The sequence below is a fragment of the Spermophilus citellus genome (genome assembly GCF_964194105.1).
Source record: "Spermophilus citellus genome assembly, chromosome: 8".
Lineage (NCBI taxonomy): Eukaryota > Metazoa > Chordata > Mammalia > Rodentia > Sciuridae > Spermophilus > Spermophilus citellus.
The window spans coordinates 126,959,758-126,973,993 of record NC_138189.1 but is presented as its reverse complement, the minus strand read 5'-3'; the positions used below and the strand labels follow the sequence as shown (position 1 = coordinate 126,973,993).

Sequence of the window (14,236 nt, the reverse complement as noted above, 5' to 3'; positions counted from 1 at the left end):
ATCTGCTCTGTGGGGAATGCTTTCACCATCATGGCTGCACCAAGCTACTGGTTCACCGTTCGACCATGATCTTTTCCCACATATGCCAAGCTACGGAGTGAACGGGTGCGTCCATCTGATATTCAAATGGGTGACAACCCTAAATACCCATCTTCTGTCACCTCCTTTCATCTCACTATTTCAGAAGCCATCTGGGGCCTCAACAGCAATGTGTTTTGGACATACAGGTCTCCCTAGAGTTATAAAATTGGGGATACTGATGCCTGGGCTAATCAAAGGAGATGCTGGACAGGAAACCCTGAGAACCACGCTGTGTTACACAGAGCCATCACGTGCCCATGTGAAAGTGCACAGCGGTGCCAAAGGAGGAAGTGACAGTCAGTGACTTAAAGGTAGCTCTGGGACCTGTTCTACCTGCCGTCCCAGTGTGCTCTGCAGCTTAGCGACCTTGCCCTGACTGTTGGATCTGCATCTCACCAGTCTCTCTTCTTTGGTGGCTGGTACCTTTTCCAGGTGGCCCAATGTGTGGATTACTCTTTTTCTTCTCTGTATAACCCCTTTGTGGACTATGTCATTGACCAGAGTTCAAGTAACCTGCAGAGGGTCCTTTAACCTGGCTGTCCCCAGTCCCATGGGCTGTGTGAGTCACTGACTTGACAAGGGTACCGTAGTAATAGTCCTTCTTTTTAGAGAAGACCTAAGGCCAGCCAGTCCTCTCTCTTTGGAGAGGCGGAGAGGTTTGGACTATAGCAGTAACCACTGGTCTTTTATGTGTTACCCATTCAGACTAATTACCTATTATTTGCTCACAACAAATATAAAGGGAATGGCAAAGAGGTTTTGTCTCCAAGTGTAGAAGTTCATTTTCAGAGGCACCTGCAGCACTCTGTGGAGGATTCTGAATCTGGATCCTGGTTTGGCAGTGAAGAGTCCCACGACTGGTAAATGACACCTGCCCGGATGTGGGAAGAGTCGTTCAAGTTTGTGCATCTCATACTCATCATCCTGAGTATAAAGAAGGCTAATGTCATTTGTTTCCTAACACTTCTTAACCTTTGTGGCGAAAGGGGAAGGTTTAGAGAAAAGTCCGTGGGTACATTTTTGGCTCCTTTAAATAAGGGCTTGACCTTGACTTTTAAGGTCAACAACAGAAACTACTGGACAGGTCTTCAAAATGTGAGTTACAAAGGCAACGTCATAACCGTCTGCTTTCATTGTTGGACAAGAAGGTGTTTCTTGGGTTCTTTATTTTCATTTTGATGACGCCTCCCTGAAAATGGAAGATCTGGAGTCCGAGAATTGCTCTAGATCTTTCAGAGAACATTCAGATTGTTATTATACATATACACTTGAACCAAAATACCCGTGGGACAAACCTGATATGAATATCTGGAGAGTTCACAGGGGGATATCCTATAACCTTTGTTTTGATTTTAAATTCCAGGGAATATTTTCATGGAAAAGGAAATATTTTTTACTCTTCTGAATTAGATAATTGCCTCAATTTTCTATCCTATGAGGTGTGTGTGGTCCAACTTCATGACTGAGTTATAGTCTTTATTTATGACACCGAGATAAGTCTATCTATACAGGTGGTAGAATTTTTATTCAAGGAAGCAGAATATTTTCTTGAAGACCTGGAACCACATCCAGATGAGTAGGATTCAAGCTCTACTGACCTTCACACTCAGCGTAAGCAACCTTGACCCTCTCTGGCATTGACAATAAAAATTACAGCCCCTTAGAAAGAGCTCATCAGTATTTGTGGTTATTTCTTTCCTATAGATGATCACAGAGAAAGTTATCTATCATAAATTATACATTTTCTAACTTTTAAAACTCTATTACTTTTGATATTTCGTCCTTCAAAATTGGATCATCTGTCATTTGTATTTTTCATCTAATAACGATTTCTTTTTTATCTTCTCCCCATAAAAATGATGAGTTCTTTGAATAAAAGTTGAGTCAGTTCAATTTAATTCATCAAAATGCTTTGGATCATGAGCCAAAATTTGTAAGACTGATCCATTTCTTCAAATCTACAATAGTTTGGAGCTACAGTTGGACTATATTTTTATAAAATGGGTTCCCTCCCTGTGGATTTATAAGAATGAACCATTTCTAGAAGATCCCAAATTGCTCTTAGTTGATATCTGTATTTAATTAACAATTAACAGTGAATAACTATGTTCGATATACAGGCACACTACTTTTTAAAATAGGCTTTGGAGAGCAAAATGAAGGGAAAGCTAAAAATCGATACCATGCGTTATATATGCAAATATTTAATTTCTTAAGTATCTTTAAAGTTTATACCCAGCACCATATTTTATCAACATGCAAAGAGAAGGGTCAGAGCTTTGCATTATAAATTCGATAGTTGTACGAAAAGTTATTTTGAAATGAGGGCCCCATTTCATAGCAATTTAAATGATTCTTTATCAATTTCCAGAGCAGTTAAAACTTCTCATTTTTAATAGTAACTGCCACATGTGAAATGTAGGAATGCTGTTCCTCATAAATAAACACATGAAAATGTGAAATCGAGGCACTTACATGCAAAGGAGGAAGCTTGGTGTCTGGAACACATTACTAATGCCAGAAGGGTCACCATCTGGGCATGTGTGTATAAAACACATCTGCATTGCTGGCGAAGGGCAGCCTGTGCATCTGGATCATATTACGCACGTTCTCCCCACCCATACATCATCGCAGGAAGAATTTCCTGATGAATCAGATGGTGCCCAAAGGTACCATGGTTTTTTCCTTGTTACCATGCATGTAATGAATGTGAAAAGGATTGCAGATCAAGTCAAAACAAAGATATCTTTCATCTGTCTAATCATGCAGCATGAGAATGCCATGCAATATTAAAAAGGGAAAGGAAGAAGTTATGCAATGCTCATTTCCTTTGCATTGCAAATACTCAACTATCTGCAACCATTTGTGTGTGTGTGGATGGTGTTCCGGGAGAGCAGAGGGATGCGCAGAGGTAAGCAGAAAAGTGTTATGGAAATACACAACTCCAGAAAACCCTGCTGCTCTCAGCACAAAGATAATAGATGAAAATGTGGGCCTAAATTGAGCAAGAAGAAAGGAAGGAACCTCTGCACCCTTAGAAATTCAGTTGGTCCATGCTTCTCTCTCCAAATCAATCCCGATAGTTGATTTTGTTATTTAACTCTTAAAGAAGATTCTGTAATGTTATGTGCGAATATAAGAACATATGTTAAGAATGAATGTATTTCTGCCTTGCCACATTAAAAAAAAAATTTCCTAGTGTTTCACGGCTATTAATAGACAGGAAGTTTGATTTAAAGACAGCAGTGTTTCAATCTGTGACAAATTATTTGCCTGTGTATTGAGGCCAGTTAATAGTGCATTTGAAACCGAAATTCTGTGGAGGTAATTGTAAGGCCTTCTTTTAATTTGAAGAGTAATAGAAAGATTCTTTCTTGGCACCCTGCTCCCTACTTCTTGAAAATATGAAAAGTAGGTGCACTTAAGGGAGGGTGGAGAGAGTGGTATTAAAAGAAATTTTATTTTTAATTAAATGCTATTAAAAGCTTTTGGAAATAATTTAACTTTGAAGTTCTGCCAATGTCTGCACCATATCAAGATTGCCAGCTGTAAAGAGAAAAATTCAAATATTCATATGGTCGGTCTACATGGTGCTAAAAATGTGGCTATTTGGAACAATGCAGGTGTTTGGTCATATAACTGGAAACGTGCGGTATGCATCCTTTTAATACTGGGTTGTATCACCAAGGTTCCTTCATGTTTCTTCATGGCCTGACAACTTCTTCCTTTTTGTTGTTGAAGAGTATTTCACTACATGGCTGTATCGTAGTTTGCTTGTTTATTCAGCTTTTAAATGACATCTTAGTTGCTTCTGGATTGGGTGACCATGAATAAAGGTGACATAAATATCTGCATGAAGGTTTTTGTGTGAATGTAGACTCTTCATTTTAATGGGGTAAATACCCAGTACAGTGACATATGGATCATATGGTAAAACTACAAATAGCTTTGTAGGAGACTGCCAAATTTCCTCCAAAGTGACTTTCCAATTCTTTATTTTCAACAAGAGTTCCTGCTCCTCTGCATTCTTATTAGCATTTGATATTGTCAGGTTCTTGACTAATAAATTTTAGTCATTCTTGTATCATTTGTATCTCATTGTTATTTTAATTTGCAAATTCCTAGGACATGATGATGAGCTTCTTTTCATATACTTATTTGCCATCTGTCCATCTTTTTTGATTGTGTGTTTTTCAGATCTTTTGCCATTTTTTAAAATTAGTTGCTTTTTTAGGTTGAGTTTCAAGTATATTTTGGATATCAGTCTTATTATTTAAATGTTTGATTGCAAATATTTTCTCCCAGTCTGTGGCTTGTGGGTTTTTTTTTTTTTAATTCTCTTATCAGTATCTTCTACAGAACAGTTTTTAATTTCAATAAAATCCAACTTACCAATTTTCTTTCATGGATCATGCTTTCAATGTCATGTCTAAACACTCATCACCAAACCCAAGTTCACATAGAGTTTTTTTCCCTATGTCACCTTTTAAAAGTTTTACATTTAGGTTAAAGATCCACTTTGAGAATTTTTGTGAATATTTGTGAAAAATATTGACTTTGTGTCAAGATTAATTTTTTCTTGTTTGTTTGGAAGGCCAATGTTCTATCATGAATCTATTTGAAAAGACTCTTCTTTGTCCATCAAAGTGTCTCTGATCCTCTGTCATAGAATGGGTTGACGTTGACCATGTGAGGGTCTACCTGTGGGTCCCACATCATAGGCCAGCAATCTAATGTCTATTATTTGTCAATACCACACTGATTACTATTTCCATAAGAAGTCTTGAAGTTATATAGTGTTATTCCTTCTACTTTACTCTTCTTCGGTGTTAAATTATCTATTTTGTGTCTTTACTTTTCTGGATAAACTGTAGAATCATTTTGCTTTGTTTGATGTTCACAGACTAGCTTACCAGAATTTTGATTGGCTCGTCTTGACTCTAAAGTTGAGAAGAATACCTAAACAGTATTGAAACTTCCAATCCATGAATGCAGAATATCTTTCCATTTATTTTAGGACTTCTTGGTTTTCTGCATATAGATCCTCTACATATTTTGTTTGAGTTATACCTGAGTATTTCCCTTTTATTGTGTTTTAATTCAAATTCCATTGCTTATTACTAGTAAATAAGAAATCATTTGATTTTTGTATATTGATCTTGTGTCTTGCAACTTTGCTATAATCTCTTCTTAGTTCCACGAGTTTTTATTTTTGTTGTTGTTGTCTTTTTGAGGTTTTCTATGTAGACAGTCATATAATCTGCAATGAAAGAATTTTTTTTTCTGCTTCTTTTCCAATCTGTATACTTTTAATTTCCTTTTACTTTCTTATTGAACTACCTGTTACTAGTACAAGGTTGAATAGGAGTGATGGGAGTCAGTCTTACCTTTGTTTGTCTATTTTAGGGAGAAACCATTTAGTTTTTCACCATTAAGTATGTAATCTGTAGGTTTTTGTTGTTATTCGTTATCAAGTTGAGAAGCTACCCCCTATTTTCAGTTTGTAGAGAATATTGATATAAACGTGAGTTGGACCTTGTTCAATGCTTTCTCTACATCTATTGATAAGCAATAAGACTTTCTTCTGAAGACTTTTAATATGATTGATTACATAAATTGATTTTTAATTGTTGAACTACCTTTTCATGCAGGGGATAAATCTCACCTGGTCATGGTGTATAAGGTTTTTCTTATTATTATATTGGATTTGCTCATATTTGGTTGAGGGTTTTTGAACTTATGTTTGTAAGAGATATTGGTTTATACTTTCCCTTTCTTATAATCTTGTTTGACAGAAGAGTATTTCTGGCATCAACGAATGAGTTTGCTTCTAACTTCTGGAAAACAATGTATAAAACAGGTACTATTTCTTCTTTAAATGTTTGGTAGGATTTACTAGCAAAACTATCTGGGCTTGGTGCTTTCTTTTTGGGAAAGTTAGTAATTTTTCATTCCATTTTTTAAAAATAAAGACCCAATCAGATTATCTTTTTCTCTTGTGTGAATTTTAATATAATTTATGTCTTTCGAGGAACTGATTGATTTCTTCTAAGTTACCCAAATTTATGGGCATAGGATTATTCATAATATACCTTTATTTTCCTTTAATGTCAATAAAATCTGTAATGATGATCTTTCTTTTCTGATATAAGTAATTTGTGTTTTCTCTCTTCTTCTTGGTTAATCTGGCTATGGATCCATCAAATTTATTGAGGTTTTTTAAAGACATAGTTTTTGGTTTTATTGAGTTTCCTCCATTGGTTTCTTGGTTTTTAATTTCACTGATTTATTATCTAATTTTTATCATTTGTTTTCTGTTTGCTATAGGCTTAAATATTCTTCTTCCTGTAGTTTCTTCAAATGTATTCTTATAGATTTCTGATTTTTCTTAATTTCTAATATATATATTTAATGCTATTAAATTTCCACTTAAGTAGTGTTTTCACTGCATCTCATGAATTTTGATAAGTTGTGTTTCAATTTTCACTTAGTTCAAATTATTTTTAATTTCTTGAGTTATTTGACCCATATGTTATTTAATGTCCAAATAATTTGTCACATTTTCTGAGCTGTTTCCTGTTTTTAAGTTCTAGTTTGTGAACTAAGAGCATAGTTTGTATAATTTCTATTCTTCTAAATTTGTTTTGGTGTTTTATTGCTCAGAACATGGCATCTTGGTGAATGCTCCTTCCTTCCTTCCTTCCTTCCTTCCTTCCTTCTGCCAGGGAATGACTCAAGGGCACTTAACCACTGAGCAACATCCCCAGCTCTATTTTGTATTTTATTTATACACAGGGTCTCACTGACTTGCTTAGCTCCTCGCTGGTACTGAGACTGGCTTTGAACTCATGATCCTCCTGCCTTAGCCTCCTGAGCTGCTGGGATTATAGGCATGAGCTTTTGTGCCCTGCTCCTTATGATCTTGAGAATAATGTGTACACTGTTGTTGGATGACGTATTCTATAAATATCAACTAGAGCAAGTTGATGAACAGAATTGCTCAGATCAACTCAATTGTTACTAATTCTCTGCCAGTCAGATCTATCACTACTGAAAAAGGGGTGTTGAAATCTCCAACTGTATTATTGGATTTATCTATTTATCTTGCAGTTGTATCAATCTTAGCCACATATATTTTGGTGTTTTGTGTTAGGTGCATATACATTGAGAATTGTTGTGTTTTATTAAATAAATGACCCCTTTATCATTATGTATGTTTCTCCTTATTCCTGATCATTTTCCCTGGGCTGAAGTCTGCAACTTAGTCTTAAATTAATAGAGCTAGTTACACTTTCTTTAGATTAGTTTTAGCATTTAGATTTCTTTAGATTAGTTTTAGCATTGCAAATCTTTCCCTGAACCTTTACTTTTAATGTATCAGTATTTTCCCAAGTGGGTTTCTTGCAAATGACATTATAATTGGGTCTTGTTGAGAGCCACAGCCAGAAGCAGCCCCAGCAAACTTCCAGCTGGCAGCTGATTGGCTCACAGCGGCCCCAGCAAACTTCCAGCTGCCACCTGATTGACTCCTCTGCAGTGATGCTCATTGGGCTGTTTCCCCGCCCTTTCAGACCACGGAGCTGCTCATTGGGGGACTCTTTTGGCTCCGCCCACATGACCCAGCCAATCAGCCTCAAGAGCAGGAGGAGGCGCGGTTGAGAGGCTTGTGGGAAGCCGGTGGTGGCAGTTGGGCTCTGAGGGAATTCCTGAAGAGCTTGTGTGGTGCTGCGTGTGTTCTAAAAATAAAGTTCGGGCTGGGGATGTGGCTCAAGCGACAGCGCTTGCCTAGCATGCATCCGGCCTGCGATGGAGGTGCTGAGGCACCACATACAAACAAAGATGTTGTGTCTGCCGAAAACTAAAAAAAAAAAAAAAAAAAATTTTTAAAAAATAAAAATAAAGTTCGTTTCTGCTTGATAAGTGGCTGGTGATTGTGCCCAGCCAGACTGCGGCAGGGTCTTAAGTGTTTTTTTAACCATTTTGAAAATCCCTATATTCTAATTGATATATTTAGACTGTTCACATTTGAAGTGAGTATTGGTATAGTTGGAGCACTATATACTAAGTTTATAACTGTTTTGTATTTGTTGCGATTGTTTTTTGTCCCACACTCCTTTGCATTCTTTGGTTTTAAGCGAGCATTTTATGGATTCCATTTTCTGTTCTCCTTTAGTATATCAACTATACTGTAATAAATTTTTAGTGGTTGTCTTTATTAGAGTTTGCAGTATACCTTTACAGCTAACCCAAGTCCACTTCCAAACAGCACTGCACTGCTTCACACCTGGTAGTGCAAACGGCTTACAACAGAAATCTCAAATCCTCCCTCCCATGGTATTCATTTCACTGATCCATATAACACTCCAACGCAGTGTTACTATTAATACTTTGAACAGTAGTTATATATTAGATCAATTAAGAATAAAAGATCTTATTTTGCCAACATTTATCCTTCTTTGACACTGTATAAAGATCTGAGTTTCTTACATCATTTTACTTCTGAAGAGCCTTTTAACATTTCTTGCAGGTTAGATCTCCTGATGATGAATTCCTTCTCCTCCTCCTTTTTGTTTGAGAATGAGAAAGTTTTTATTTCTTCTTTACTTGTAAAGGATACTTTCTGTGGATATAGAAACCTGGGTTAGTGGGTTTCCTTTTCCCTGAAGATTTCATTATTTCATTCTGTTCTTGTTTCTATGGTTTGTATGTACAAATCTGATTCATTCTTATCCTTGTTGCCTTATAGGGAAGGTTTGAATTTTTTTCCTCTGGCTGTTTTTAAGATTTTCTCTTTGTCTTTGGCTTTCTGCGGCTTTTTGCACTGTGAATTTGATATGCCTAGGTATAGACTTATTGATAATTATCTTACTTGGTGTTTGAGTTTCTTGGATCTGTGAATTGGTGTGTCTTTGACTTTGGAAAATTCTTGGCTGTTACTTCTCCTCTTAGTGTCACTTGTAATTTCTGAGTGAAAAGCAGACATGGTTAGGTGATGGGAGCTGAAATAAATGGGCCATTAGTGTGAGGTTTTGTATTAATTTGACTAGGAGTTGGCTGTGTTTAATGCTTGCTCTAGCTGTAGTTGTCAGAGGCTCAATTTCCACTAGTGTCTTTGTTTGTTGTCTCTGGGTTTCCATAAAAACACCTTTTTACATAGAATCTATACAAGCTCTTTCAGCTGGAACTTGCTGCATTTCACGGACACCCCTGGATGTAGTGGTAAAGTAGCAGTGAAACCAAAGTTTTTCAGATGAAACTTGATTACTGGCTTCTGCCGGTGGGCGGGACAGGTGAGACTGGAGTTTCTCCACGGCTGCTGCAGGGTGGTGTTTGCATAAGGCTGCAGGTGTCTGCAGCCAAGAATGCTGCAGTTCTTGATGGTGGGCTTTGTCCACCACTGATGAGGCCCCAGCAGCTCACCATCAATTTCTTTTTCTTTCCAGGTTCTTATCTTCTGAATTTGAAGAATGAAATCCACAGATCAAGATGAGTGAGTGTAAGAGTAGGATTTATTGAAGAATAGACACAGGAACAGAACACTTGCAGGGTAAGGGGGACCCAAGAGCAGTTTTTCTCCATCAGAGTGTGCCAGTCTATAGGTTTACATAGCACTTGGGTCCCTGCTAATGGTCCAAACTCAGGCTAAGTCGGGTTTGAAAAAAGTACCAATGCGATTGGTTCAAACTTGTGCTAAATAGGATTTGGAAAAGTGAGCTACTGGTCAACTCTTGAGTCCCCACTTCCATTCAGGTCTGCCCAACTTCCACTTTCTCACTGCAGGTCAGGAGGTGGGAGGTTGAAGTTGTCAGATGGTCTATGCTTATGGGTTCTGAGCTGCAGCACTGCACGGAGAGTGAGTCTGAAGTAGGTGTCCATACCATGCCCAGGCCTGGCCAGCAAAGGCTGTGTGCCATGGCTTGCAGGACTTCAGGACCACCCTGCCTGCCTGGTGGCTCCAAGAGGCAGCAGGGCATGCTAGCTGCCTGGGCCCCAACTCACCCAGGCTGCCACTCCACTGCTGCCCCTCAGGAGGAACTAGTAGGCCAGCTGTGTGGCTGCCGGGGCGCTGTGTCAGCAGGGGAATTCTGCTACCCCGTGTTTAAGTCTCTTTTCGTCACTGGGCTATGACCGTCCCAGGTGTTTCTCAGTTTTTTGACTCTGTTAGGCGACAGGAAGGCTCGAGGAAGGTGGGGTGGGTAATCTCTCTCCCTTAGCACTGCGCAAGTTTCTGGTGAAATCTTTTTCCCTTGTGTTATTGGCCTTTTTATGAAGAGATTCTGTTCTAATTCAAAATGTTCACTTGCCAGAAATACTAGGGTTCCTCTTGGGTTTTTACTATGAGAACCCGGTAGGGATCCTGGAATTAACATTTATGAAAATGTGGGGTTCCCCTAAGACTGCGGCCCCCAAGAGCTTCTCCATTCTTGCACTAGTCTACACTCCATGTTCAGCAATTCTCGAAGTCCCTACAAGTCTATGGCTCTGATGGCTTTTGCTCCCAGGGAGCAGATCTTACCTGCATTCACCTATTTCTGTACATTTTAAGGTGATGGTTTTCCTTGTGATCTCAATTCTCTGACAGGTTCAAGGAAAGTTTTTGATATTTGGTTTATTCAAAATTTTCCTTCTATTGTGGGAGTGACGACCAAGTTTTTCACATGTTGGAGCTGAAACCAGAAGTCCTTCCAATTTTTTTCACATTCTATCATTTTAAATACCAGGAAACTGAGGCTTGCTGTGGTTAAAGGAGTAGCTAGAGTCTTCCAGCTCTAAGCCAGCACTCTTCCCTTCGTCATCCTGCTTCTTAACATCTCACAAAAGCAATCTAGGGAACTGGCTTCAGAAAAAGCATTGGAAAGCATTCAGAATCAACAAGTGGTACTAAACACTCAGGATGTGTCAATCACCATGCTAGAAATTCTCATAAGGAAATATTTCTGAGTTGTGAAATCTTATCTTTCTGTAAGACAAATCCTTACCTTAAGTACCTGAACTTTGCAGATAAGGAAATCATGGCTCAGAGATATTTAAGGAGCTTGTCTTTGATATAAGAGGAAATAACAAGTGAGGTTGGCATTGAGTCTTCTCTCTGCAACTAACAAGTTATATGACTTGGGCCAACTTATTTAAATTCTCTGAGCTATACTGCACAAAAGGGGATAAAATACTAATTACCACTCTAGATAACTAAGATACATGGCTCTAGTACCAATTTGTTTAAAAATTTATAATATACTATAATTTATATATTATTATAGTAATAACTAATAATTATTATAAGTGTTATTATAATTAATATGATATATATTGATATGTTACTAAAAATACATGAGGGTTACAATATCAAATCATGGAAATAAACTTTATTATATGGCCCCTCATGAATAGAGTGCAAAACTGCATGAATCGTAAATGTGTTCAGAGTTCTCAGCAGGGCTGGTAGGTCCCACATAATCTTAGATTCCAAGAGAGATAGTTTAAGAGCTGGATGAGCTTTTAGGCCAGCATTTGTGGAAATATGTCCATCAAAATCCAGCTCAAAGACATTGAATTGGTTAGTACATTTGGTCAGCTTTTAAAAAAATATTGTTCAGGAAGAGTACAATAACAAAAACAGTGTTAGAATAAGCTCCTGGTGCTTTGAGAACCGTTTCCAACTCAAATGGTTGCAGATGTCACTGAGAGTTCCTGAAATGGCTGTGTTTGATGCCTGGCTCTGGAGGTGAATTTCCAAGAAGGGATGCAAAACACAGGTTCAAGTCAAGGCTCCATCCTGGGAAAGCTTGGCCTCACATACTGGCTCTCAACTTGAGCAACAAGGATCAGCAGAGACATGCAGAGGCAAGAGGCTTCTCAACTTATTACTAACAGATTGATGGGGGTTACAATATCAAATCATGGAAATAAGCTTCACTATCTGACCCCATCAGATGGGCTGATGGACAAAGGAGTCGAAAACATCCCAGAGTCTGACCAAGTCTCTAAGCTAACCTAGCAGGGTTGCATCAGGGCCACCATGAGACCCAAATCTTTCCTTGACGACTATGGGAGCATCTTTCTGTAGGCCCCCGTCTTTGTCAAAGTGCTAGACAATGTCATCTCAGGAGAGGCCATGATCACAGTCACTTGGTCATCTCCATGGCGATCCTTAGGACCATAGAGTCCTCTGGGTAGCCATAAAACAGGATCTGTGCAATAAAAGGAGACAGGAGCAGCAATACTGGGGAGAAAAACTGGGGTGACTGAGGGGTCCGGGAGGCTGTCCAAAGCAGTATCTATGGGGAGACGTTTCAGGTGGCAGAGGTTACAAGTGACAATGGGAAATGACTCACATGCTCCAGCCAACTGTTGTGATCAGGCTCCAAAATGTCAGCCTGGGTCCAGCATAGGCTAAGTCAGCTAGGGTCAGGCCCAGCAATGGCCATGTGTCTTCATAGGGGTCTTGGCTGCTGGGCACATCTATCTGGGGTCAGGCGTGAGGCCAGTATGTAAGCTCTACACTTACTGGTGTAATGACACATCCTTAGAGTTGACACGGGAACAATTTCTTCAAACACAAGACAAGGACAGAGGCTTTTTTCTGCTACTCAAACGTCATCAAATAAAAATGGCAGAGGTACTTGGCACCATTAAGTTACCGGCTCATGTGGCCTTATTTCTTTCCAAGGGAAGGAGCTTCCAAGGCAAAACCCACACCTGTTACCATGGAAGCCAAACTTTCTTTTCTGTACTTAATCTAGAGATAGTTATCACTAAAAAAAAGAAGATAGAACACAGCTATGAACTAATTTCTTAGGAATCCAGTTTCTTTTTACATAAGGATTCTAGAAATTGAATCTTAGTTATTTTGAAGGTATAGAAACTATAATTAAGATATATTTAAAGACTTTCTCTTTGATATGAGAATGAATAACTAGCAAGGTTTGATTCTAGTCTGATTCATTTAAAAATATCAGTCAAGTACAATATGAAGGGTGATTAATAGACATGACAATAGTGACATGGCAGAAAACCATGTCTTTGTTCTAAAAAAATCAAAATGGGATTCTTTTTCTTTAAAATTTCCCAGACTGAAATATTATACAGTATTGAGAATTCTTTTAAACCCTGTATTATACGAGAAGTAATGTTTATGATGGGTAAAAATACATAAAATCCTAGTCTGGGTTAAGACTTCATATTTTATAGGAAGTCTTATTTGCTCAAAGAGTGGTCTCAGAATCAGTGGCAGCATCAGTACCACCTTTGAACTTGTTAGACATGTAGATTATTGAATCAGAAACTCTGGGAGTGGGACCTATGTGATTCCCAGGCACCCTAGGACTTAAGAACCACTGCAGTGACAAGGTCTCAGGTCCAGCAAGGACAGAGTATGACTCTAAGCCCTGAAATGGGAAAGTTCCAGTAGACATGCTCCAGTGGGATTGTCCTGTGATGAGATACTTCTCTGTGTTGTTGAGGTGTTTACTGTGGACACATTTCCATGGATATGCATAATGGTAAGACAGCTGCTGATATTTATTTATGATTACTTATTTACTGCTAATGAAGCAACATGAGACAGCCTCAACCTTTTGTTTCTGCTATCCCCAATCTTTCTTTGCTTTAGTCTTGGCAGAAGTCATTCATACACAAAAGGAAAATTGGTTTACTTAAAACAGGCTGTCACAGCCTTGCCACAATTGACATTTGGGCTAGATCATTTCTGGACTGGGGAGCTGCCCTCCATTGTAGGAAGTTGACCAGCATCCTTGGACTCTACCCACCAGATGCCAGTAGCAATTCCCCTCCTTCTCCATCCTGATCCCCCAACTAAATCATGACAATCCAGAATGTCTCCAGACATTGTCAAAGATCTCTTGGGGACAGAATTGTACCTGCTTGAGAACCACTGATTTAAGCCAAAGCAGTAAGGACACAAAGTGGTCACAAAGGAGCAGTGTGGCAATGAGAAGCTGAAGTGGGCTTCCAGCAGCCAGGGGTGACTCACATTGTAGGATCGGCCATGCCTCTGTCTCCACTGCACCAGCACTACCTGGGCGACAACCAGGGTGCAGAGGAAGATCAAGATCATCTCCACGTGCATGGACTCGTGGCCACGGTGCATCTTGTACATCCTCTCCTGCTGCAGACTGGAACCAGCAAATGAGGTCAT

General features: G+C 38.8%; 1 protein-coding gene across 1 annotated transcript in view; it reads right to left on the bottom strand.

The window, feature by feature from the left end:
• Positions 1 to 14,236, bottom strand: part of RNF175 (ring finger protein 175) — a 48,036-nt gene that overhangs the window by 20,501 nt on the left and 13,299 nt on the right. The window contains exon 3 of the mRNA XM_081304304.1: positions 14,072 to 14,213. Coding sequence (XP_081160430.1) covers positions 14,072 to 14,213 — 142 coding nt within the window. The remainder of the gene's footprint in view (positions 1 to 14,071; positions 14,214 to 14,236) is intronic.